The sequence below is a fragment of the Podarcis raffonei genome, chromosome 15, assembly GCF_027172205.1.
Source record: "Podarcis raffonei isolate rPodRaf1 chromosome 15, rPodRaf1.pri, whole genome shotgun sequence".
NCBI classification, from domain to species: domain Eukaryota; kingdom Metazoa; phylum Chordata; class Lepidosauria; order Squamata; family Lacertidae; genus Podarcis; species Podarcis raffonei.
In genome coordinates this window covers 26,307,222-26,332,630 of record NC_070616.1, presented here as the reverse complement: position 1 = coordinate 26,332,630, position 25,409 = coordinate 26,307,222, and the positions used below count along the sequence as shown (strand labels likewise).

At 43.0% G+C, this 25,409-nt stretch overlaps 1 protein-coding gene across 12 annotated transcripts in view; it reads right to left on the bottom strand.

Moving 5' to 3' along the window:
- The window catches only part of NCAM1 (neural cell adhesion molecule 1), a 221,071-nt gene that overhangs the window by 34,444 nt on the left and 161,218 nt on the right, over nucleotides 1-25,409 (bottom strand). For 6 of the 12 annotated variants that reach the window (XM_053367495.1, XM_053367497.1, XM_053367501.1 and 3 more), the window contains 6 exons: nucleotides 23,449-23,599; nucleotides 22,470-22,654; nucleotides 21,269-21,365; nucleotides 20,577-20,747; nucleotides 18,652-18,783; nucleotides 16,756-16,770 (listed from right to left, as the gene is read on the bottom strand). In XM_053367495.1, the coding sequence (XP_053223470.1) occupies nucleotides 16,756-16,770; nucleotides 18,652-18,783; nucleotides 20,577-20,747; nucleotides 21,269-21,365; nucleotides 22,470-22,654; nucleotides 23,449-23,599 (751 nt within the window). The remainder of the gene's footprint in view (nucleotides 1-16,755; nucleotides 16,771-18,651; nucleotides 18,784-20,576; nucleotides 20,748-21,268; nucleotides 21,366-22,469; nucleotides 22,655-23,448; nucleotides 23,600-25,409) is intronic. The other 6 variants (XM_053367496.1, XM_053367498.1, XM_053367505.1 and 3 more) reach the window with 1 other exon arrangement.

Sequence of the window (25,409 nt, the reverse complement as noted above, 5' to 3'; positions counted from 1 at the left end):
CAACCCTCTGGCTGCAGCCTCCCGGAAGTTATAGTTCAGGTGTTGTAGACTGCAACTCCCATCATCCCTTACTACTGGGCATGTTGGCTAGGGATGATGAGAATGGAAGTCCAACAACATGGGGTGTGTGTGGATAGGTTCCCCATCCATGTCCTAGAGCTCAGCGGAACTTACTTCTGCATAAATGCATGAAATGAGTTTGGATAATTCCATTTTACATTGTGAATAAGAACATGTTTTTTGTTAGTCATATATGCATGCCCATTTGTTACCCTGAAGGGACCATACGGTCCCCAGCTGGAACATGCTCTCAATATAGCTAGCACTTATAAGTGAATAGTGTACACAACTAAGCTGCACTCATTTCAGAGTAGGAAGAAATGTGAGTGAGGGTGGATTCATGGCAGGAAATGTTTAGGCATCAATATAGCACGTCCATATTGTGTTTGGTGTTTTTAACCCAAAGCACACAATTTGGCCAGAATTTTTGGCTTAATCACATCACCAAGCTGTAAAAAGGGGAAAAAATGATAATTATCCAGGCATAAACACTCATGTAGATTAGTACTATGATGCTTCAGCAAAAACAAATAACAGTTCACATGTTTAGTACATTAGTACAGGGGCTTGGCCAAAAAGGCTGCCCCACCCCCACACAATTTAGGTCAAGCTTTAAATAGTTCAAAAGTTTGGCTGAGCCTTAGTAAGAATATTCTGTCCAAACCAACCGATAATCTTAGCATAACTCTCAAGTGCCACTAGCTGAAGAGAAAAAGAAGTCTGGTTATTAAAAAGTTCATACAAAAGATCATGCTCAGAACATGCGCATGAAACTGAAAAGAGAAAGGAGCTGGGAAGCCAAGATGACAGCTGGGAGAGTAAAGGGAAGCCCATTTACACAGTGCCTTCAGAGTTTATTCTGCTGGCTGTTAACTTCTAGGAACACAAATGGATCCTGCAGTAGACTCTTGAGGTGTGAGGTACTTCTGTTCATAGTTCCAGACAGGCTGGGGCACTCTACCCCGAAGAGATGTGGTTGGCCTCTTCCTCCAACTTCAGGTGAGCTGTCAAGATTTTTAAAGTTATTTTTCCCACCTAGCTTTTAGGTTTGAAGCTTTTGTCCCCCTATGAATCAAACTGTGGTTGTTCTACACTGCTCTTGGATTTAATATTTTTAAAACTGGTAGTATTATATTTCAGTTTTTCATTGTAAATTGCTTTGGGGACCCTCTTCTGGGAACCAAAAAGTGGTATATAGACAATCTTATAAATAAACAAATTGCTGTGGGTATTTTATGCTTTAGGATAATAAAATTAAGTGAATATTCAGGGTTGAAGTCAAAAGGCTTCCTTTTGTTGCAATGGCATGCAGTCAGCTAGGTACATTAGGACAGGAGATTAATCATTTGCTTTTATCTGAAACTGGATAGGAGACCATTTGTAGCTGTGACCTCAACAAATACATTTGTAGCTGTGACCTCAATGAATACAGCAGCAGCTGCATAAAATGTGGCGCAGCTGATGCAGATTCCCTCTGCCTACATGGCTGCCTTGTCAAAACTGGCAGAGGTGGATACTGGCTTTAGACTTCAAAAGAAATCCTAAAAGACTGCAGGAAAAGACAAACCATTTTTAGAGTAAGGACTTTAAGTGGTGTAGTGATTAGAGTGTTGGACTCAAATCAGGGAGATCTGGGTTCCAGTGCCCTCTTTCGGCCAGTCACTATTTCTAAGTCCAATCTAATTCACAGGGTTGCTATGAGAATAAAAAGGGGAGAATAGACTCTGCACTCCAACCTGAGATCTTTGGAGGGAGAGTGGTAAAAACAGATAATCAGAATCATTACATTTGGGACTTTGAACCTTGGTGAGTCCAACCTCAAAGCTCAAAGCAGGATCTGCAAGACAGGGTGCAACTTAAAAGTGCTCATGAGAAGCAGTCATCCAGCATGTGTTTAACTGAGTATCTCCAACAAACCTCCAGAGGCAGTTTGTCATTGTCAAGTAGGAACTTCCTTCTAACATATAGCTGAAATCTGCCTCCTTGCAATCTCCACACACTGATTCTAGTCATGTCTTTTGGAGCAACAGAAAATAAGTTTGCTCCAATTTCCATGTCTTCCTTGACCTTCTCTTCTTCAGACAAAACATACCCCAAAAAGGGTGGTGGTGAGTTTTTGGCAGTAAAATCAATTGCCTCCTTACTTCAGTTAAGTAAAAGTGGAAGGACTCCTCCACAAAATCAGCCTTCTGCAACCTGGTACATAGTTCATACTTGGCCATCTCCATCTCCAGCCTTGGCCATCTCCACTGAACGTGAACATCCTTTCCCCTTCTCATCTCTTGCCACCCAACTTCACCAATTCCAGCCTTGGCCACTGTGTAAAATGGGTGAAAAATTGTGACAAAAATGTTTGCCACAGTTTCTAACCATTACTGGTGCCCATCACAAGTGGAGAGATACATGAGGTGGGAAAAGAAAAAGAAAGGGGGAGTGGGTTAAAGTTAATTCACAAATAAATGACACAGGTGTGTAGGGGGGGTGAAAGGTTGTGCAAAATCAAGATGGCTAGATGTTAGTTCCATGTGGATGTCGCCCAAACATCTGTGGAAGGAGAGGGAGAAAGGGCCAGTGGCTTGTCTCCATGCATGCAACATCTGATGGGTTACTGGGGTTAGTTTTCCTGGCTTACCCCTGCCTAAATGCTTCCCACAGTAAAGGGGAGGAAAAATCCAAGACGTGAGAGTCAAACAAGGTGAAATGCTCAACTCTTTGGTGGGTTTTCCAAATGATCTATCTCCTGGGAAGCACAAATGCAGGGGTTGTTCCTCTCTCCTTGAATGGTGCACATGGAATGTTAAAAGTGAGATTGCAAGAATCGCTCTAGGAAATCCATTCCTTTGTTGCTGCCATCGGCTCTTACAGTGGAAGGAAAGTAAACATATTTCCTTATGTCACAAGGGCCAAATCATTTGCTTCCAGATTATGGAGAAAACCACTAGGTGTATCTTCAATATGGCTTTAGTACTGGTGTGAAAGTCCCTTCCTGGCTTGCAAAATATGCTCAACTAGTAGAGAAGCAAGCGGAGCCCACAAGATGCCAGGGCGTTATTTCTACTGCATGGATTATTATGTGCCAGGCAAAAAGCTTGTTGCTTGGTTTTGCCTATATGCGTCTGTGTGTGTGTGTATGTGCACACAGATAAACAATACATACGCGTAGAAAATCATCCTCTGAATTCTTTCCACAATGGGAATGAATTTCTAAGCAGTTTTTCCCCTCCGTCTTCTTATTTATGCTAATTGATTAAGGTGCTCTTAGGGGGGAAATTATGAACAACTGAATCCTATGGTCACATCCAAGACCCCTTGGATGCCTGGCCAGCACTAGAGATGATGCTTACTCAACACAGGGAAGCTGATTGCACTGTCAGACATGTCGGTCTGCAGTCTCCCTTCTCTCCATATTATGTCACGCTCTGCTTAAGCATAATGGGGGAAGGAGGTAAAAATGACCCTGGGTTGCAGTTTTGAAGCACAGTGCCTATATCTACTCTGTGGAACTGACTGGAGGCTTTGAATCAATGCAGCAACTCAGGGGAGTGTGACTGTGTGTCCAAGGTCTCCCACACAATAATAATAATAATAATAATAAATTTTATTTATATCCTGCCCTCCCCAGCCGAAGCCGGGCTCAGAGCGGCTAACAACAGTAAAACGATAAAACATTCTAAAATCATTTCATTATAAAATTAATTCCAATCAAATTAATGGCAACCATTGGGCTAGAAGTTCTGTGAGGATTGCCAAAGGAGGGAGTCAGGCTGTGCCCTGACCAAAGGCCTGGTGGAACAGCTCTGTCTTGCAGGCCCTGCGGAAAGATGTCAAGTCCCGCAGGGCCAGGGCCCTAGTCTCTTGTGACAGAGCGGGAGATTTATGTGGCAGGGGCAATTTAGCAAAGTGGCAGCATTAAGTACAATCTATCTACATCAAATCTATGTTCCTTGGTCTCCCAGTAGAGGCACCAGGCAAAACATTCCTCTTTACTCAGGCCTTCTGCCATTAAATAATGGCCATTAAATATGACCTGTTAAATGGGTGGTGGGTGGACTATTATGATTATTCTATTCTATTCTATTCTATTCTATTCTTACGCTGTATTTTGTGTATTCTGTTTTTATTATTTTGCTGTGCAAATTATGTTCTTAATGTTGTGCACTACTCTGGGATCTTAGAGTAAAGGTCAGTATATAAAATGAATTAATAAAATAAAAATAAGCTTAGAAGTGCACTAAAAAGGTCACATGCAAAATAGGCTCTTTCCATCAATGGAAGCATATGATGCAGCCCAGCTTTCTGACTGCTGTGCTATCTTGCCAGCTCAGTAAAAGGACGGCATGATGGACTTTAGTTGGTTTTGCATGCAGAGAGAAGGTGTTGAACAAAGCTGTAAAAATAATAAAAGGTTATAGAAGAAAATTTCTGAGTAATGGAAATTTAGAAGTTCCTGAGCGGAAAGTGTATTTTTGGATATATATAAATATATATATATGTATATATATTGTCCTGTGCAGAACTTGTCAACCAATCAGAACAAAGCTGTGTTTTGTTGTTGTTTTAATTTTTACCTTCTGTTCACCAGCGTGGACGACATCAGCAGCACCATGCAAGCCACATGACAAAGTCACATGATACGCACGCACATGATTTGGTTGAAAGGAAAGTGGAGGAGGTCACATGAAAAATACAAAAAAAATTTAAAAACTGATGTAAACAATGGGCAAAAAGAATCAACAACATTCATAGATTAAATTAAAGTCTAAACAAAATTAAATTAGCCACTCCACTGAAACACTGGGGGAGACAGTAAAACAAAAAACAAAAAAAAACACCCACCAACCTGCAAACACAAGATTATTATCAAACAGGAGAAAACACTGAGTTACTACAGCAAGAGATCTGGTTGGTTAGGCAACACTGGGGGTTGCATATTAATTAATACTAAAGTCAAGAAGAGAAACAATATATATATATTGAGACAAGAGAAACCTTTCTCATAGAAATCAAACTGGCATCCATAACACCACTAAGGAGGAACACAAAATAGAAAGGAGGGGAAAGCAGTGTTATTTAGAAACAGCTCGCCCACATGAAGGAAGACTGTGGAAAGAAAAGTTAGCTTCTTGGATTTATTGCAAATGGAACTTGCTGTCTCCTATTGATGAAATCTCCTCCCTGTAGGGACAGAAAAGCAAAACAAGCAAACAAACAAACCCACCTACACATCTCTTGGTAAGGAGAGAGAGAAAACACAATTAAATTAGTCTTTGTCTGAGGAGCACTGCTGTGGATACAGCCAGGTAAGGAGAGTAAGATAAATACAGGTTGCTTAGGAACACCACACGCTCAGATGAGGTCCATGTCTGCAGCACAGGCTGGCTGAGGACCAGCTGAAACAGCCAAATTAACACAGGAAGAGTCTGAGGGGGTTGAACAAAATCCTGAAGGGCGTGTGTGTGTGTGTCACATAACCATTTCACCACATGAGCAAGCTCACTGGTCAGTTCAGATCATATGGCAACCAAAAGATCTGGAATGCATTTGTTGTGCAAGCTGAACATCCTGGCTGATTTGCAAGCCAGCTGCGTAGTGAAACAGCTGCCTGAGTTCTTGGGCACTGTGATGAATTTGGCTTATATTCCCTCTCTCCATGGGCGTAGCCGGGGGGGGGGGGCAGCTGCCCCATCAAGTAAAAAAACAGAAATACTTAACTAACTGACCTATCATGTTGGTTCTTATCCCCCTAACAAATGTCCTGCTCCCCGAACAAAAATCCTGGCTACGCCCATTCCTCTCTCTCTATCATGTTAATGCTTATTGATTCAGATGTATAGCACGCCTCTTTCTGAAGAATTGGGGCAGGCAACAGAAAGTAATACACTGAATTAAAGCTGTGAGATCATAGGTCCATCTAGGTCAGTACTGTCACTCTACACTGACTAGCAGAAGCTCTCCAAGGTACTCAACTAATGGTTCCTTGTGACGTGTGGGGAGCTATGGGGTTCTGTCCTGGGCCTGTTATAGTTCAACTTCTTTATAAACAACTTGGATGAAGAAATTGAGGGATTCTCATTCAAATCGTAGATGACACCAAACTGGGAGGGGTAGCTGATTCCACAGAAGACAGAATTGGGATTCAATATGACCTTAACTGATTGGAGAACTGGGCCCAAACTAACAAAATGAATTTCAATTGGGACAAATGTAAGGTTCGACACTTAGGCAGCAGTGACCAGCTGCATAAATATAAGGTGGAGGACACCTGGCTTACCAGTAGTACATGTGAAAAGGATCTAGGGGTCTTAGTAGACCACAAGCTTAACATGAGTCAACAATGTGGTGCAGCAGCAAAAAAGTTAATGCTATTCTAAGCTGCATCAACAGAAGTATAGTGTGCAGGTCAAAGGAAATAATAGTACTGCTCTATTCTGCCTTGATCAGACCACACCTGGAGTACTGTGTCCAGTTCCGGACACAATTTAAGAAGGATATTGAGAAGCTGGAACATGTGCAAAAGAAGGACAACCAAGATGATCAGGGATCTGGAAACCAAGCATTATGAAGAATGGATGAGGGAATTAGTATGTTTAGCCTGGATAAGGGGAAAATGAGAGGAGATATGATAGACATCTTCAAATATCTAAAGGGCTGTCACATTCTGCAGGCATTCAAAAAAGTGATGTTCATAGGGCAGATGTTTAAAAACAAACACCAATCCAACTTGAGCTTTTGTAACACAAGCACCGTGTTTGAACAGGTTTGGTGGAAATGGAAATGTAGAAAACAGAGAAGCTGTTTAATGTCTTCTCACTCAACAGGACATTAGACATTGCTACTCAAGATGAGAAGCCATGTGCCTTCATAGAGATTTGGTATTATCTATAATCCATCACCTCTTTGCATTTCATTCTCTGTGAAATAGTAAAGGTAAAAAGGTAAAGGTAAAGGACCCCTGGATGGTTAAGTCCAGTCAAAGACAACTCTGGTGTTGTGGCGCTCATCTCACTTGCAGGCCGAGGGAGCCAGTGTTAGTCTGCAGACAGCTCTCCAGGTCATGTGGCCAGCATGACTAAACCGCTTCTGGCGCATGGAGGACCGTGACGAGTGCCAGAGTGCATGGAAACGCTGTTTACCTTCCCGCCACAGCAGTACCTATTTATCTACTTGCACTGGTATGCTTTCAAACTGCTTGGTTGGCAGAAGCTGGGACAGAGCAATGAACCGCTAAAGAAAAGAAAGAATGACACAAATTCAAGCAAGCTATAGAAGGTCCACAAGGATTACCTTGAAAAAGGCCCTCACTCTTTCCTTTCTCTCTCTCTTTCGCCTAGCAATACTTTTTGAACTGGTCAAGGCTGTTTCTACTGCAAGGGGGTGGCCCCTTCAGCCGGCAGCTCATGGGTTCCTTATATTTCAAGGGGCTTCAACTCCTCAGGCTTTAGACATCCGAGTTTTAAATCTGAGGTGCCAAAATATCTTGGGCTAGTATTGAAAATGGCACTTGGCAGAATGGTGAGTATCCAATGTGCTTTGATTACATCACAGACGGAGGTCAAATGGGAATTTCTATATGGGTTCAGGCCTCTCTGGTGGATGACCTTTACCAGGACAGAGACTTCTCTGTGACTTTCAATATCATTGACCATAGTATCTGGCTCTGTGGGAAGGGCACCAGGGACACTGTGCTACAGCAATTCCATTCCTACTTGCAGGATCACAACCAGGGATCGTTAGGAGAGTCCTCTTCAGGCTCATGGCAAGTATGTTATGAGATCCTGCAGGGCGCTATTAGTGCTACTCATCATCTATAACAAGCCATCTTGAATGTTCATTGGAAGTTCTGGGGCAAGCTACCTTCAGCGATCCAATGTCTGGATGTGGGCCAATGAACCTCACCTGAATCCTAGGAAGACAAAGGCTTTGTGGGTTGATCATTTATTGATCTGGAAGATGAATAAGCTGCTTGCCCTGATCACTAATTAACTTTCTTTGAATAAGCAGGTACGTCATTTGGAAGGACTCCTGGAACCCTCTTCAACTTGAGGCGGTCTGGATGGCCTTGAGTGCTTTTTATCAGTTTCAACTGGTATGCCAACTGCAGCTTTTCCTAGATAAGGACAACCTGACCATAGTAGTCCATGAACTGGTAATGTCAGGACTGGATTACTGAAATGCCCTCTATTTGGGGCTGTCCCTGGGTCTAGACAGGAAGGCTAAGCTCTCACAGAATGCCGTGGCTAGACTGGTGATAGGGATGAACTACCATCAACACATGACACCAGTATGGAAAGACCATTCCAAAATCCGGGCCTGATAATGTCAAGAATGTTGAGATTGTTAACCCAGGCAGATCAGGCAATCTGGGGAGCCAGTAGGGAGCTTGCTGACATAGTTCTCAAGTTTCAACCGACCAGCATCTCATGTGGGGTGACAGTTGAGATGAAATACCCTTTAAAAAAAGAAGTTTACTAAACTATTGTTTTATTTTTTAATTCTTTATGCTTGAGCCACTCAAGCACAGAAGCTCTGCAGTGACTTTATAAGGTAAAAAGGTAAAGGACCCCATGACGGTTAAGTCCAGTCAAAGGCTTTATACTGTAAATACAAGCACTTCATTCATTCATTCATTACAATGCCCCAGAAATAAATGAATCAATTTCCTTTTCTCCCCCCCCCCCCTTTTCCTTTTAGGGATCTGCATTCTTGCCTTCCTGCCCAAACTTTGTTAAATCTCATATTTCTTTATATTCACAATAATGACTTTGCAGATACCTACATATAATAAATATATATGACATTTAATATTTTACCACATAGAAAAACTATTGTATTACTCCATAAGTAAGTTAAATTTATACTACAGAAATTCAATAAGCAGGTTCAATTTATCTTAAAGTTCTTTTCTTTCTTTTCTGACTTCTTTCACTCTAATCAATTCCAGAAGTCTATACATTGTTGTTACTTTTCCACGTTTTTGTTAACTATTCTTTCACTGTTGGTGGTGACTTTCACCCATAAATTTGTTCAACAAGCATGCAAGCAGTTACTAATAGGTTCCAAATTAACTTTTTTTACAAAAAAAAGTTTAATTGTGGATCTAAATACCCTTTTTCATACCTTTGGGCTCACACAGTGGTAAATGTGAAGATATAAGATCACTGACTGAACAAAGATTTAGGGCTTTTCCGCACTTCCTCTTGTCTCTAGAAAGCTTGGGTCTGAGAGGTATTCTGCTTGCCCTGTGCTTTCCAGGCATGAGTCCAAGCAGTTTTTTGTTTGTCCCACCACTTTCACCAGGAAAACCTGCTGTTTATAACTGAATTGGAACAAAAGTCATTGGGCAGAAAAACTGATTTACGTTTGTTCTGATTCAGCAGTAAACATTAGCGGGTCAAGCAGAACTGTGGACAAGCCTTGAGTTTGAAGACTTATTACCCCTCTCCACTCCACTCCAAATAAAGAAATCATTCCTGGAAGAAGACCATCATTGTCTTTAGTCCAACACCATTTTGTTTGGACAGGAATGGCAAAAAGTTAGTTTTTTAGCATCTTAAAATAAATTACTGATGTTGAAAATTGTCCTAAGTCCCTTTTGAAATGAGGGCAGTAAGAAAATGAAGTCTTGTGAATACATGTTTGTCCAGTGCGTGCCTAATGAAATATATCATAGTAGTAATGGGGGAGTAATTCAGTTTCATGTACATTTTAATGGATACCTGTACTCAATTCACACATCCCCAAACTATATGCAAACAGAAACGTAGCTATCCTGCAAAATTTGCCCTTCTCTGATTTTTGGGATGCAGTTACCAATCCCAAAATGTGTATGCAAGGGGAAAGTGCACATAAAAATACATATGTTGGTGAAAATAATGCGCGGAAATGCATATGAGAAGAAATTGCTTGCAAAAATATGTATATTGGTAGAAATATGCACTAAAATGCTGATGAATTTTCATTGGGATTTATAACCAACCAACTAATGTGGAAAGTTGTACTTAAGACTAGAAAAATGAGAATGGCCACTGGTCAAGAATGTTGGAACCTGGAGTTCAATGATGTCTGAGCAACGAGTTCTGTATCCCTGTGTTAAAAAAGGTATGTTGATTTTTGTTCAGTAAAGCTTTAAGATGGTGCTCATTTGTGGATAGGCACACTTGTCCTGATCTAAACCCCAAATCAATGCATTTTAAAGACTGGTGTGGCATGTCAAGCGGCCTCCCTCTCGCCTCTTCTTTCCTAACATGTAAAGACCACCTCCTTACAGCTGCAGAACTGGAACTTTCCCTGCTTCCCACTGGGAAGGAGAAACCTATATTCACAAGACTCAAGTGTTTAAGCTATTCTGGGGAAAATACAAAGCAAAAAAACTCTATAGAAGGCCATGGCTTCTTTACAATATGAAGCCCCACCTGCTCTGAAGGCAGTGGGGCAACTGGGGTTCTGTGCAGTTCCCTGGAAGAGTAGGCTCTTACTAAATCTGTTCTGTGGGAGATGACAAGGTATTCCACACAGTAATATGGCACCATGACATAAAACTCTGGTGAGATGAATATGCCCCACCCCCTCTTCAAGCCATGAAAAAAAAAACTGTGCAGATGTTAAACAGTCTAATTTTGGGACACGTGGATAAACTGTAAGCAAACCCACTGTGTCTGCAAAGACACCCAGCGGCAAATTGTGTGTTAACTGGAACCGAAATCAAGCTCAGAATTATTATGCAGTTAGTCATGCTCACCTCAAAGATGTCACAAGGCAGAGGTTTTTAACAGGTGTACGTTTTATCAAATGCAACCACTTCATCCCTTTGAGTCCAAAGGATGTATTTGCTGTAGATGTTTAAATAATTTAGAGGAACCACATTCCATGCCACGTCCTGTTTTCCCGCAACTCCCTCTGAGGAATGCTAATTTACAAACCACGGAATGCAACTTCCAGCAAGAAACTGGAATTGTATTTGAATCTCCTTCAGTGGCCATTTTCATATATTGGTCATGATGCGTTTTGAGGCTTAGTAGGATATGAGAAGGGCAAAATCCAAGAAAAGAACTTGCTGTTTCCAAGCAACTGTTAAGAAGTTATCCTGCGTTAATAAAGAATAGATAATAGCCAGGCTATATCCAATGTCAATACTGAATGTTCTTCCACTGGGACCTGCCAGTAGACTGGGGCAGTTTTTAATTGAGGTTTCCATGTCATCAAATAGAGAGAAATTTTGGATAATCACACACAAGGTCACAGCTGTAGGCTTCAGGGGCTCGGAGAAGCATCAGATCTTGTTGGGCATTTTATTTCCTTTTTGAAGGCTTCTCAAATTTACCCTGCTCTGTTTTAATTAAGCCTAATATAGTTTTTCACCTCTAGAATGAGGGAGCAAGACCAACAGGATGTTAAGAAAGAGGGAGTTAAAGGGGAAGCCCGTCTAAATATTCAGATAAAATAGGTGTTAATTCCCGACAACGTTAAACACATAGATGGCATAACACCAGCGTATCTCCACTCTGCAACACAATCTGGGGGAAGGGGACTGTGCAGGGATGAGGGTGCCAGGTCTTTTCTTACTCACATCCATTCATGCTGGAGTGTGCCCATCACATAGTAGGGCAGGGCATATTAATGGCTCCTGGCCGTGCACTCTATCGCACACCATACTGTTTTGTAAACGTGTCTGAGGGGTGTGGGCGAGAGAAGGGAAAGAGGGGAGGAAAGCCTTTCTGCTACTCACGGGCTGGCTCTGTGTTTTCAGATTCAGTAGGATGCTGGGTTGCTATGGAAACACGAAGGATAGATCGGACATGTAAAGGTGAAGCCTGGTGTGAAGATAAATTATGAAGGAAAATAAAAAGGCGGGGAAGGGGGGAAAGAGAGCCTGAGGACAAAAAGGCAAGGGCTGAAGAACATTTACGCCAAGGATTTATAAAATAAGGAGAGCCATTGGGCTGAGGAGATCCCGGAAGTTCCCTGGGTGATCTTGGGGCAGTTCCTCTCCTTCAGACGAACCTATCTCAGGGTCAAACTAGACATTACTTTAATTTCATAGTTCAGAAGTATGTCTAGAGTTCCCTCAGAGGATAGCTGTGAGGATAAAACAGAAAGGAAAGTTGGGGGAGAAGCGAACAAGGTCCTGAACTCCATGGAAGGGGGAGGAATGTAATAAATAAACAATATTGAGAAAATGTTGATTGAATACTCCAATAGCTTTGCACTCTTCAGAGGTGGGAATTCCTCATCTGCCTCTTTGGAATAGCAGGAGTCACATCAGCTCCATTCCAGAGGTTGGAGGGAACTCCTTAGGCCAACCCAAATTTGGCTGTAGTATGAAGCCTTCAGAAAACAAACATGCAAAGACTGTTGCAAGTCTACAGAAATTTGGTGTGTGTGTGTGTCTGCAACAGAATACTGTGGTGTAGAGATGAAAGCTCCAGTTTGGACTTCCAGTAACTCCATTTCATCTCCCTGCTGCCCCACTCTAACAGTCAGGTCAGTATTTTGTGCCCACAAAGTATACTCAGTTGTCTCTGTGTTTTGTACAGAGTGGGTGGGTTCCTGAGGGTTCCCCCCTCAATATTCTTTTTTACGTGTGTGTGTGTGTGTGTGTTGTGGTGGTGTCCATTTTGGCCGTTGCCCAATACTCTCTTCCAAACACAACACCTGCTCATTTATGGCCATCACTGCATAACATTACTGCAGGTTAAGAAACCCATAAAGTACTTTTTAATGCCTCACTTATTGAGAACATTTATAGCGCTGAAGAGAGCTGTGGGATGGCAAAAAAAAAAAGAGGCTCTCATTCCACGGAAATCAGTCACCTCTATAATATCAGAACTACCTGATTGTGTAGATGTTCCCATTGCAGAGCTTTGTCTGTCCCATCCCAGGGTTGCTCTGTCCTCTGACAATCAGAAGAGTACCAGGCAAGCTCAAGAGCAAGAACTGTGGGTTTTTGTTACAGCTGGACTTGTTGACAGGGGAGAAATGGGTGAGCAGAGTCGTTACGAGACTGAGTTGGAAGGCTCCTGATGCAAGGCTCATCTGACTCAGCAAAGATGTCATTGGCAAATGCTCACTGCCTGCCGGTAGTACGCAATGGCAATGCCAGTCTACTTCACAGGGTGGGTGTAAGGAGTGCTAATATATGCAAATGGAGTGCAACTCAAGGTGCTCCTAAACCTAACACGTCCCACCCCCCATCCATCGTATTTTTCGCTCTATAAGACGCACCAGACCATAAGACGCACCTAGTTTTTGGAGGAGGAAAACAAGAAAAAAAATATTCTGAATCTCAGAAGCCAGAACAGCAAGAGGGATCGCTGTGCAGTGAAAGCAGCAATCCCTCTTGCTATTCTGGCTTCTGGGATAGCTGCGCAGCCTGCATTCGCTCCATAAGACGCACACACATTTCCCCTTACGTTTTAGGAGGGAAAAAGTGAGTCTTATAGAGCAAAAAATACGGTAATTTTTGAAGAAGTGGGCATGGTTCACAGGCCAATATTAGCCCACCAAGGGATCCAATTTGGGCCACAAGGCTTTTTCCTACAAACCCCACTCACCTGCCCATCAACTGAAGTTACTGATTACGTCAGCTGATGTGTAGTAGGACAGGGTTTAATTGGTTGTGTGATCCAGTTCCCAGGCAGAATGATTTAATCGCCATTCATCAGCTAAACAGAGATTAAAGCCCTGTGCAGAAGCACCCTTTGAAGCAGCTTCTGCATGTGGGCTACTTCAAAAAGGCTTTCGCAAGGGATTTAAGATAGCTGCTGCACCCGTTTGAGCCTCTGGATGCTCAAATGGGAATAAAGGTCTGTCTTAAAGCCTTTTGCAAGTGTACCCCTCCCCCTTTAAGTCTCCAATCCTGAAGGCTTAAGAGGGACAGACAGACTTGTAAAAGACTTTGTGAGCATCCTCTCCATTCTCCATTTAAGCCTCCAAGATAGGGGACTTAAAGAGGGAAGGAGGAAACTCACAAAGCCTTTAGCAAACTCCTCCTTCTCCCTTTAAGTCCCCAATCTCAGAGGCTTAAAAGTGTGTGGAGACTTGCAAAGCGCAAGTGATTTTGGCAGGTGGGGCAGCCCCTCCTCCTGTCAAATCTAGCCTGTGAGACACAACTTCTATGGGTATGGCCCAAGCAGACAAAAGGGTTCACCAGTCATGGAGCAGAACAGTTCATCATTCACACTGATGTAGTGTGTTGCTATCTGGGGACCTTGCAGTGACGGAACATATTTTCTTTCTCACTCTATCTTAATAAAATCCTCAGCAACATTTAAGAAACAACATTCCTGCAATTAAATTCAAAAGGTTATCAGCTCAATCACAATTTAGTAAAGAAATATCCATGCCATCATCTCTCCACCATTCCTTATGCTCTTTCTCAACCGCAATCAGCGGCTCTGTAATGAAGCAGACTGCTTCACAGTTTCCATCTGGAATTGTTTTGACAGCAAGCTTCCCCCCCCTTCCCCTTTTAAGCCCAGGTAGGGGAGTGTGTGTGTGTGTGTGTGTGTGATTAATATTGAAGCCAAAATTGTTGCAATTGCAGCCTTGTGATTCTGTGAGCCAGCTACAAAACACTCTCGTTTTCTCACAACCGCACCCCTTGACATCACAACTTGCACAAATGCCCCGGAGCCTCCATGAAATACTGCCCTCCAGTCCCAGCTCTTGTGCTAATGCTGACTTCCAATTATTGGCTGTAACTTCTTCGCAATGCTCAGTCAGCTGCAAGGGAGTTGCTATTGATCCATTATTTTCAGACATGGCTGCACTGGACAGCAACTTTAATGCTCACCACCAGCCTGAGAGCAAAGTGCCTTTAACACTCCCCCCTTTAACCCTCAGTTATTTATCTGATCACCCTTTGGGAGGGATACAGCTTGAACCCCACAAGAACTGGATGTCCATAAACCAGCCACGTAAGATTGGCTACCACCAGAGGTACAATATGTGGCTATTATCCATGAAAGCTAAATGGAACTTCCATATATATAAGGGCAATGTACTGAACACACAATGGAAAAAGGACGTTGCCTGATTTGTAAGCATCTGGCTGGTCCGTTTGGGAAAGGGAACTGACCCCAATGTATGGGTGTCCATGTTTCTTCGGATTTTGAAGGGGCAGAGGGTGAATTCTTTTGGGACTAAACTTAACAGTGGAGTGACAGCAACAGTACAATTTCATTTTAGGGCAGCTTGGCGCAACTTGGTGCCCTCTAGATATTTTAGACTCATCAGAGTCCAGGCCAGGGCTGTTTGCTCTTTTCCAATTTTCATTTCCAACATTTATCCACAAATCTAAACTAACATGAAAGAGACAATTAAGGAGAGTCTGGCTCTGCTAACCTTCCCTGTTTACCCATGAGCTACTTCTGCTCTTCATTCTCCTTCTGCTGGACTCTAAAGCCCCTTTAATTATAAAACAGAGGCTGGTAAAGTGCAAGATCCCTCACTCCTTAACTGTACTGTGTACAGGTGAAACTCGGAAAATTAGAATATTGTGGAAAAGTTCATTTATTTCAGTAATTTAACTTAAAAGGTGAAACTAATATATGAGATAGACTCATGACATGCAAAGCGAGATATGTCAAGCCTTTATTTGTGCTTCATTATGTTCAGGGTCAATGTAGCCGTCTACCAGGAGATTTTGGAGCACTTCATGCTTCCTTCTGCAGATGAGCTTTATGGGAATGCTGACTTCATTTTCCAGTAGGACTTTGGCACCTGCCCACACTGCCAAAGGTACCAAAACCTGGTTCAGTGCCCATGGGATTACTGTGCTTGATTGCCAAGAGAAAGATGAGAGACATGAGACCGAGCAATGCAGAAGAGCTGAAGGCTGCTACTGAAGCATCCTGGTCTTCCATAACACCTCAGCAGTGCCACAGACTGATAGCATCCATGCCACGCCACATTGAGGCAGTAATTGATGCAAAAGGGGCCCAAACCAAGTACTGAGTACATATACATGCTTCTACTTCTCAGAGGTCCAATATTGCTCTATTTGCAGTCCTTGTTTTGCTGATTTCATTTAATATTCTAATTTTCTGAGATTGTTAATTTGGGGTTTTCATCAGCTGCACGCCATGATCATCACAATTATAACAAATTAAGGCTTGACATATCTCACTTTGCATGTCATGAGTCTATCTCATATATTAGTTTCACCTTTTAAGTTGAATTACTGAAATAAATGAACTTTTCCACGATATTCTAATTTTCCGAGTTTCACCTGTATGCTAAGGATTTTTAAAAAGCTTTTTTTTTGGAATATCGACCTCCTACAAGTGAGTTTGACACCTGGTATCAAAGCAAGCAAACCATTGGAGAGCCTGGAAACTTCAACATTGCCTACCCCAGGTGTGTGTGTGTGAAACAACAACATCGCAAGTGAAATAGGCACACATGCAGATACGAACAACACTGCATGCTTTGGAGATGGGAAAGAAGGAGGCATCAACCTCTTGACCAACTTCTACAAACGGCAGTGTTAACTGGAAAAATACAACAGCTACTCTAGCATCAGTGTTATTAGGAGATGCAAGAGTTTTATCAGCTACTTTGTTTCTAAGCACAAGAAGGAAGGTTAAAAAAAACTAGAAAAGAAAAGAAGAGAGAAGTGCTAAGTTAAAAAGGGCTAGTTCTACATCCAATGTTAGGGTAAGAGCACTCCAGGAGAAGGAATTCAGAAGCACTTACGTGGCGGTGGAGTGCCTGCGGTTTCCCCATGGTTGGAACACAGATGAAAAGAAAAGACAGACACAGACCCCAAAAAAAGAAAAGATGTAACAGAGATGAAAATAAAGGAGGCGATAGAACAAGGCACTGGAAATTTAAAACAAGCGAGCGTTCCTTGCATTAGGGTCACATTTTCCAGGTAGGCAGGTTAAGATTATCAGAGAAGAGTAAAAACTGGGCAGCTACAGAAGCACAAGAGGGGAATCGTGTTCATTTATCTGTGCACTGGATAGTTTGAGGGGACAAGGAGCACAACTAGCTTCCAAGGTAGAGAGGGAGGAACTGGCGGAGTGGGAGAGTCGCTGTAACCTCTGGTCTTTGCTGCAAGGCCCTGGACGTAGCAGGAGGAACACTGAGCTGAACAGGCATAGGAAAGGAGGTGTGGGTTTGTTGCTGATCATTTCCAGGCACACGCGAAGAACATTGGTTGGAGAAAATAGGGAAAGGGATATAATGAAGCCCATCCAAACATGAGCAAGCTGGCTACGTAGAGGCTTGGGTGAAACTGGGAACGGAAAAGTGCTTAGATCTGGGGCAACCACATGTATATAAAGCCCATTTTGTTCCATATCATGTTACATTTAATCTCAGTTTAATTTTTATTACAAGTCTGAAAACAGCTCAGCTTCCTCCACTTGCCCCTCCAAAGGAAGGAACTGGAAAATGGGAAAACTCAGTAGGACAGACATACAGGTCCATCCTCACTCAGAGGAGTGGCAAAATCCAGAGCAATAACTTGCAGTCAGCTTTCGCTTGTTCACTCTGAATCCTGCCCACATCCCGCAAAGCATATGGTGCACAAATGATGTGGAACTGTAAAATAGGAGCCACAGTGGAACATGCATGCTCAAAAGCATGTACACAGCTCTGTGGCAACCTGATTCTTGAGTTTAACTCTTCTGCCAGTTAGATGGAAGTTTTAAGGTGTGCTCCAACAATATTTTTCTGTCTCTCACAATCAGTGAGGCGGAGTATATAATAAGAGTCAAGACTGGCCAAAAGATATAGTGGTTCATAGAGCACAGGGTTAATTTACAGATCATGCTGCTATAAGCAGCAGTGATGCCTGCTCTATTGGTTGGCTTCAAAATGGAATTAAGACAAATCCAAGAAAGTTGATAAGTGTTTTAATGGTTACTAGCCATGATACTAACACCAGGGTTGGAAACAGTGTGTCTCTCGGTAGCAGTTGCCAATGGACAACAGAAGCAGGCCACTGCTATCCTTCTAGCCCTGTTTGCTGGTTTCTCATTGGGGCATTTGTTTGTCCACTGAAATGGATTGAGGCATGTGTGGGTGGGTGATGACAACAAAGTGTTGGCCCAGGCAAAGTAAAAGGATTGTCAGTTTGGCTCAAAACTCAACCAATGCTTCGTAACAGAGGAAGTTCAGATAAAAAACAAACAAAAAAAACCTTCTACCCTTTCTCCACCCTTCTACCAGCTGTGCCAGAAAAAAGCTGGTTCATTTCTCTGTCCCTTACCCACAAGATTGTTATGACATGTGCCAAGCTACAATAAAGGAGTGAGGGCTAGTTAAAAAAAGAGAAGCCACACTATCCCCCTAAACAATCAAACCCCTTATTTCCATAACCAGTCGCTGGGAGCGCAGCCTGGTGGGAGGAAGAACAAAAACAGAAAAGACCATTGGAAGACAGAAAATAACAGAAGTGGGTCGATGTAACAACCTGGTGAAATCAGAGAAATCTGGACAGATGTTTTGGAAAGATCAGAATGAGACCTGCAAGAGGAACAGGAGCCATCCATGCATGGAAGGGAGGCTGCAAAGAGGCAGGGAGAGAAAATGAAGGACATTTGCAAAAAGCAAGGAAGAACAGAAAAGCAGGGAGTTACTTACGAACTGGCTGTGTCTTGAACTCGGAGGGAGAACTGATTTCGCCTGCGCCTTTGCCATTGATGGCAGTCAGTCGGATGGCATACCTTGTCTCTGGCTTCAAGCCCATCACAGTGAACACACCCTCCATGTTGGCTATTCCGGAAAAGAGAGGAAACAACCGGAGGAACGTTTTAATCTATAACAGAAAACTGTTCATTTCACAATCAACAACCTTGGGTGTGCAGGACCTGGAGAGAGAAGAGCATGGGAGGAATGGTGGGCGGAGAGGGGACCTGCCATCCTCACCTCAACAAAGTAGAGCATCCATTGCTTTTTTGATGATACAATTAATATGCAAGCTTTAGACTAACAAAGATCTCTCTGATCACCCATGGAAGGGTTGCTAATTTTTCACCCCTAAATAGGGCTTCTTAATAAATTTACAATTCAGAAGTTGGAAAACTCAAGAGTTGTTACCCGATGTTAAGCTTCCTCTATACAAAAACACACAGAGATGAAATTCTACTCTATCAAAGATAGATCCTCTTGTGGCCCTGCTCTTTCTCCATGTCATCCACAGAGTCCAAAACTAATGGTTTCTTCATGGTCAGTCAATAGATAAAGGGCCAATCCACACCTGATGGCAAAATCCTGACTTTCATGCTCAGTGGGTCCACTGTGCTCTTCCTATTTTTGCTCTGGAACTCTTTCCCAAAACCCCATGTTTATTTGTCCACTTTTGGGTTGCACTTAGTCAGATTTTTCTGAGTTTATCCGCCTTGCTCTGCCCACTGTGCTTATCACAACTCAGAGCAGCAGGACACTCTAGGCTTTTGGGACTCAATGCTCCTTCCTCCTTCCCTGTTGTTAAGAGGGGTTGCTAAGGGCGCTCTGTGGTTCCGGACTCATTGGTCCTTCTTTGTCCCCCTCCCTTCTATGCAGACATCTTTTATACGATCAGAACAGAAATATGAGTGGTTTTTGTTTGTTTTTTGCATAACAGGGTCATTTGGAAAATGAGGGGGAAATCCTGGGTCGCAGTCAGGCAATAACCAGAAGCATGCAGTTCAACAGTGGAAAAACTCCTAAAGAAAAACTGACCAGATTGAGGGAGGGGGCATGGAAAGAAAGGGAGGAGGTGAAAGAAGGCTGCCTCTGCCTGCAAATTTGTGGAAATTTCGAAGAAACTTATTCACGAGCCCTTGCAAAATCAGTTTTTCAAGTGGGCCAAATCTCCCTTCAGAATTTCCGCGCATCAGTTAAGATAAGATTTTTGCAAGAAACCTATGGCACAGCTGTGGAGCAGCATTAAAAGTTCTTGGGTATGGGGAAATCAATCTGTGCACAAGTCGATTAAAATATGGATCAAGCAAAGGTATTGCTATGAATTTGTGGGGTGCAAGACACCCTAAATTCCTGGGTCCAATAAAAGTTGGACTTAATCCATGTTTGTGAGTTAGGCTGTGACAAACACTGAACCCCTGGATTGTGTTAACAAGTCAGCCTGGTGACTGCTAGCTGAATGTGGGTTGTTAGGGGGACAAAGACCAGTGATGACCCAATCAAGAAAGCCACCAGGAAGGCAAAGACTGTGCCACTCCTCCAGCTGTGAGTCAGTGGGCAAAGACAAAAGATGGGTTTAGGGTTTTAGTTTGGCTGCTGTAGGCCAGAAGGGACTAGTTTCACCAGGTTAGCGGTGATAAGGAAGAAGGAAGGTGAAGAACACTATGTGGGCTGACTGGAACAGGCTTTAACAAAGAGAAAGAGAACATGGCTGTTGTTTTCTGTTTTTAAACCCACACCTGCTGCATCCATGGGAGAAAGCAAAAGACCCTCTTGGAATGTGAATGCTCTCCATCTAAACTCAGGTTATACATATGTGTAAATAAACCATATATCGCAAAGACATCACAGTCTCTGCTGGTTGGCAGTACTCAACACCCTACCTTCCTTAGCATCGTACATCCTGGAGTGCCAGTCTTCCTCTCCCCGCGCTCGCCACTCTGCCTTGTACCGGAGGATGGGAACTCCGCCGGTAGCCTCAGGTTCATCAAATTCCACTTGGGCTGTGCTTGAGTAGGGTTCCACTCTCTCAATGGAAGGTGCAGATGGTGTATCTGAGACAAGGAGGAAGGTGGAACAGACTAATGAGGCCAGATAGGGCAGGCTCAGGGCAAACTTGTACACATAAAAAAAACTTTGCAGTATATGCACAGTATATTTTGTGTGGTGGTGACCCCATTCCTCCCTCTCCCCTCAAAATGCATCTTTGAACTGAGCGTTATTGGGAAAAGAAAATAGTAGCAACTTTCACCCCTTGAACAATGTTTGCACCTTACTCATCTCTGACACCTTTTACCCCAAAGTTTGGGCTGAACTGCCAAAGGTTTTGTGCAGTCCTAGAAGAAACTCTACATGGGAATCACTGTAGTAGCCATAGCTTAGGGGCTAAGGTCTTTCAAACTGTTCAGGATAGCATCTTTGAGAGTTGTGGATGCTCTACCAAGAAATTTGTTTGTGGTCAATAGGAAACCAGTGAGCAAGCTCATAAGGCAGCACAGTTTCATTCAGAAAAAATGGGGGAGAGGAAAGTTTCTAGACCTCATATGTACCTGTGAGCGGCACTTGGATGACTCACCTGCTTGTACAAGGATGAACTCTGAGGACTCCTGACCAATCCGGTTGACTGCTGTGCAGTTGTAGTTTCCAAAATCATTTTCCGAGTCTGGTGTCACCTGCAAAGGGGAAATTGATCAGGAGGGTTAGAGCACCTTCCCTACTCGGAAAGAATAAATAATTTGGAGTTTTTTATTTCTAATAAAAAAAATCAACTATTACAAATTACAATTACAAATTAATGAGGGAGGATTTGGTATTCAGAATCCAGAGCTATTATCATGCTTACTTATTGTCAAGCATTAAATACTGGAAGCCAACAATTGTGTTAATTTTCTGATAATTTTCTGGTATTAGAACAATTGGTTAAATCTTTTAAGACAAAAAAAAAGTGATGACTTTTTATAGATATTTCTCAATAAATCAGTTTGATATGCAGATGTTAAGAAATGAAGAGAATATAGAATTGGAGGATCCTGTATTGCTGAGACAATGGGAGAGTGTTATAACCTCTATAACAAAGGTGTCAATGGACCTTAAATTATGACATACAATGGAAAATAATATTTAGAATTTATTGGACTCCACTATGTTTGCACAGAAAAGGACTAAGACAGCATTTTGTTGGAAATGTAATAAGGGGAATACTACTTTAAAGCACATGGTTTTATAACAGCCTAAACTTACTAAGTTTTGGGAGAAAGTAGTGAATTATAATAAATATGTGCGGGAGGGAAAGCTAATTTTTTCAGAGGATAATAGTGTTTTGAACTACATACCTACTATATGGAATTTGACAAAAGGGCAACATAAATCAATTCACTGTGCCCTTACTATGTATTGCCAAAAGACTGATATTGCTGCACTGGAAAGACAAATGTATGGCTTGAAGACCAGGATTGAAGACCTGACTACACTTGCCACTTATGAGTGGATTGCTTATAGACGTAGACTTTGCATGGACAAGTATAATGGAATTTGGAAAATATAGAAGATTAAAAAGTGTATTAGAAATAACCTGACCACTGGCCATGCTGGATGGGATAGGAGCTGCAGCCACAGGCCGTCACCCACTGGCTGTATGCTCAACTCCTTTCACCCTTAAGGAGAAACAGATATGGTCAAACCAAACACCCACCCTCTGTGATGAAGAGGAGATTCTACATCCCCATGAATATGTATGTGCCCCAGGTTCCTCCTTAGCAGGGAACTGTATGTCTCACCTCTAGGTAACTGGCAGTTGGAGTGTTGTAGATCCTAATGTTGCTATAGTTGGAGCTTGGCAGCAGCTGCCCATCTCGGAACCAGGAGATGACAGCGCTTGGGTACGCAAACACCTCACAGGTGATGTTCACCTGGTTGCCTTCCCAAGTGTAAACAGCAACAGGGCCCTGTAGCTTCGGGGCATCTGAAAAAAGGAGAAAGCAGTATTTGGAAAAGTCATTAGCAAGAGAGAGTAAAGAGCCCCTCTCTAGAGGTGCTGCAACATTTCCTTCTCATACCTTCCCAAGTGCTAATAGCTACCCTTCTGCTCAACACCCTGGAAAGATAACCAGTTTACAATTCTAGTTTCAATAGTCTGCTCCTTGTGATGCCTTGGGACAGATTTGGTGCAGCCACTTCTCCTTGGAAAGGGTCTGCAGGCATGGCAGATAATATAAACTTTGTGGCCCTATGGGTGGCTGCAGACAACTGAGTCTTTGTCCAACAAGTGTTGCTTTCTGAGGCTGGCTGTTGAGGGTAATCATATGGGTTTAGAAATTCTAAAGGGATCTAAGAAGCCAGAAGTCCTTTGCTGCTAAAGACTGAGAACATAAGAGCAGAGGCCCTTCTGGCCTAGAATTCTGTGTCCAATGGTAGCCAGCTAGAAGCTTCTTAAAGCTCAGAGGGGTTAATGAAGGCAACAGCTCCCCTTTACTGTTTGTGACCAGTCGTGTTATTCAGAGCTATACTGCATCTGAATGTGACATTCTCATGCAGCTACAGTAACTTCTCACTCCACCACTATGACCCTCTTCCATCATTATGACCCCTGCTTGCTACACCCAGAAAGCCATGCCCACCACTACCTCCCTAAAATTCTTCCCTCCTCCACACATAAACATTCTGTGGGTTTGGACCCCTGGGGAGAAGTGGGGGCAGTGGGAAAAGGCAGAACCTGTACAACGGGAGTGGGAGTGATGGTGAAATGTGCCCACTTACACTGGACTTCCAGGTGCATGGCTTGGGAATCTTGCCCTATGGTGTTGCTGGCTATGCAGATGTACTCCCCAGCATCCGTGTACTGAATGTCTTTCAGCGTCAGAGAAGATACCCGCGCATGGCTGCGCACCACAATGCGCCCATCCAGGGTCTGGCAGGAAAAGGAGAGAAGAGTTCAGAAGATATGGAAGATATGAGCAGATGACGGTGCATTCAGAGAGCAGGGAATGCTTGGAAATCAGGCTGGGCTTTGCTGGGCATCATTTACCCTATGTCCATCATTCAGACATGGAATGGGGGAAGCAGTGGCCCTCCAAAAGTTGATGGACTCCAACTCACATTATCATTGACCACTGGTCATTCTGGCTTGGGCTTATGGGAGATGTAGCCCTCAAATATCTTGAGGACCACATGCTCCTCACTTCTGGCTGAGACACTAAGAGGCTGCCACCTGCATTCTGCTCTCTGGAGGTCATGATGCTTTCCTTGCTGTCTGACCTATGAAGTTGAACTGAGCCAACAAAAACCTGCTTAACAACACTGCTTTGTTTTCAGGGTGCAAAGTTGCGCTCCTGCCATGTGAAGGTAGGAGCAAAACAGACCCACTGTGCTGACATCCTGGTCCAATTTAATTTCTAATTAATATCTTCAACGGCTGTTCACAGGCACGATGGATACCACTGTCTTGTCTTTCCAGCACTGAGCTGAAGTAGAGTGCAGGAAGACAGGGAAATGCTCCTGTGTTGCCCAAGCAAATGTCCGGAATATGGCAGCACTCATCATAGCTGCAACCAGCAGACTCACGCTCCACGAAGAAAAATAGCTGTAAACTTGGCTTTCAGACAACCCTACAAATGTCATGATGCTTTGGTTCAGTCTTAGCAATGACAAAAATATTAACAATGAAGGGGAATGAGGTCATTTTGGAGAGCAATTGGACTGGACTCTGTGCTATGCAGCCAGCAACATAGTATCTGGCTTCTAGACTTTCACACTGTCCTGGTTGCTGCAGCTGAGCCTGGCTTAACTGCAGCTGCAGACAGGTCTTGAAATTCCAGTGGTGACATGTCAGATCCCTCTCCCAATGAGGCTGATGCCATTTTGAAGGAGCTCCTTCCTGGATCCAATTCTCTAGGCTAGAATCTTGTTTCTGGTATCAGCCTGCTAGAGGTCCCTGGGGAGGACATGAAAGAAACAGGCGAAGACTGTGGTTTGACCTTGCAATCGGTTCACAGAGGTAGACCGCCCTGAACGTGGAGGCTAAATATAAATATCATAGATAATGGCAATTGATAATATTTGTCCTCAAAACTGTTTTGATGCAGTTGCTCTTTTCTTTTTCACATGTAGGAAAGGCGGCTATTGCATCGTGGCTGGTGAAGCTTGGATAAAGAGAGGGGTTTTTCCCACCCCTCCCCACCCATTCCCCTTAATGCAAATGCACAAAAAGAAATAAAACAAGCACACAACCCACACCCCAAAAACATCCCCACCTAACCAAATACTCCCAAGAGAAAAATTCCTGTAGATTAACAAAGGAATAGCAAGATGTTTCTACAAAAGGAAAACAAAGGTGGTGTCTACTATTAAGCTGCCTATCAATGAAAAAGCGATTCTTCCAAATTGGGGCAGTGAGATTATTAATATACTCCATTCAGGGTGAAAATGCATCAAGAGGCTGTCAGCTGGTCCCTGTTCTTTCATCTGCAGTCGAATCAACATTCCATAATATGCACATCAAAAGTGGCACTTGTGGCCTGATTAGGCTCCAGCCGGCTACAAAGGGAACTGAACACTCAACTGAATGCCCAGTTTTATCATCAGTTGTCATGACAACAGAGGCACAAGGAAGATGATCCAGGAAGTCCTATTTGGGTATATGTTCCTATGCCCTTGCAGCAGTGAACAACTTTACATCCCACGAAAATCATCCAACATTGCTAAAGGTGCCACATCAAAGA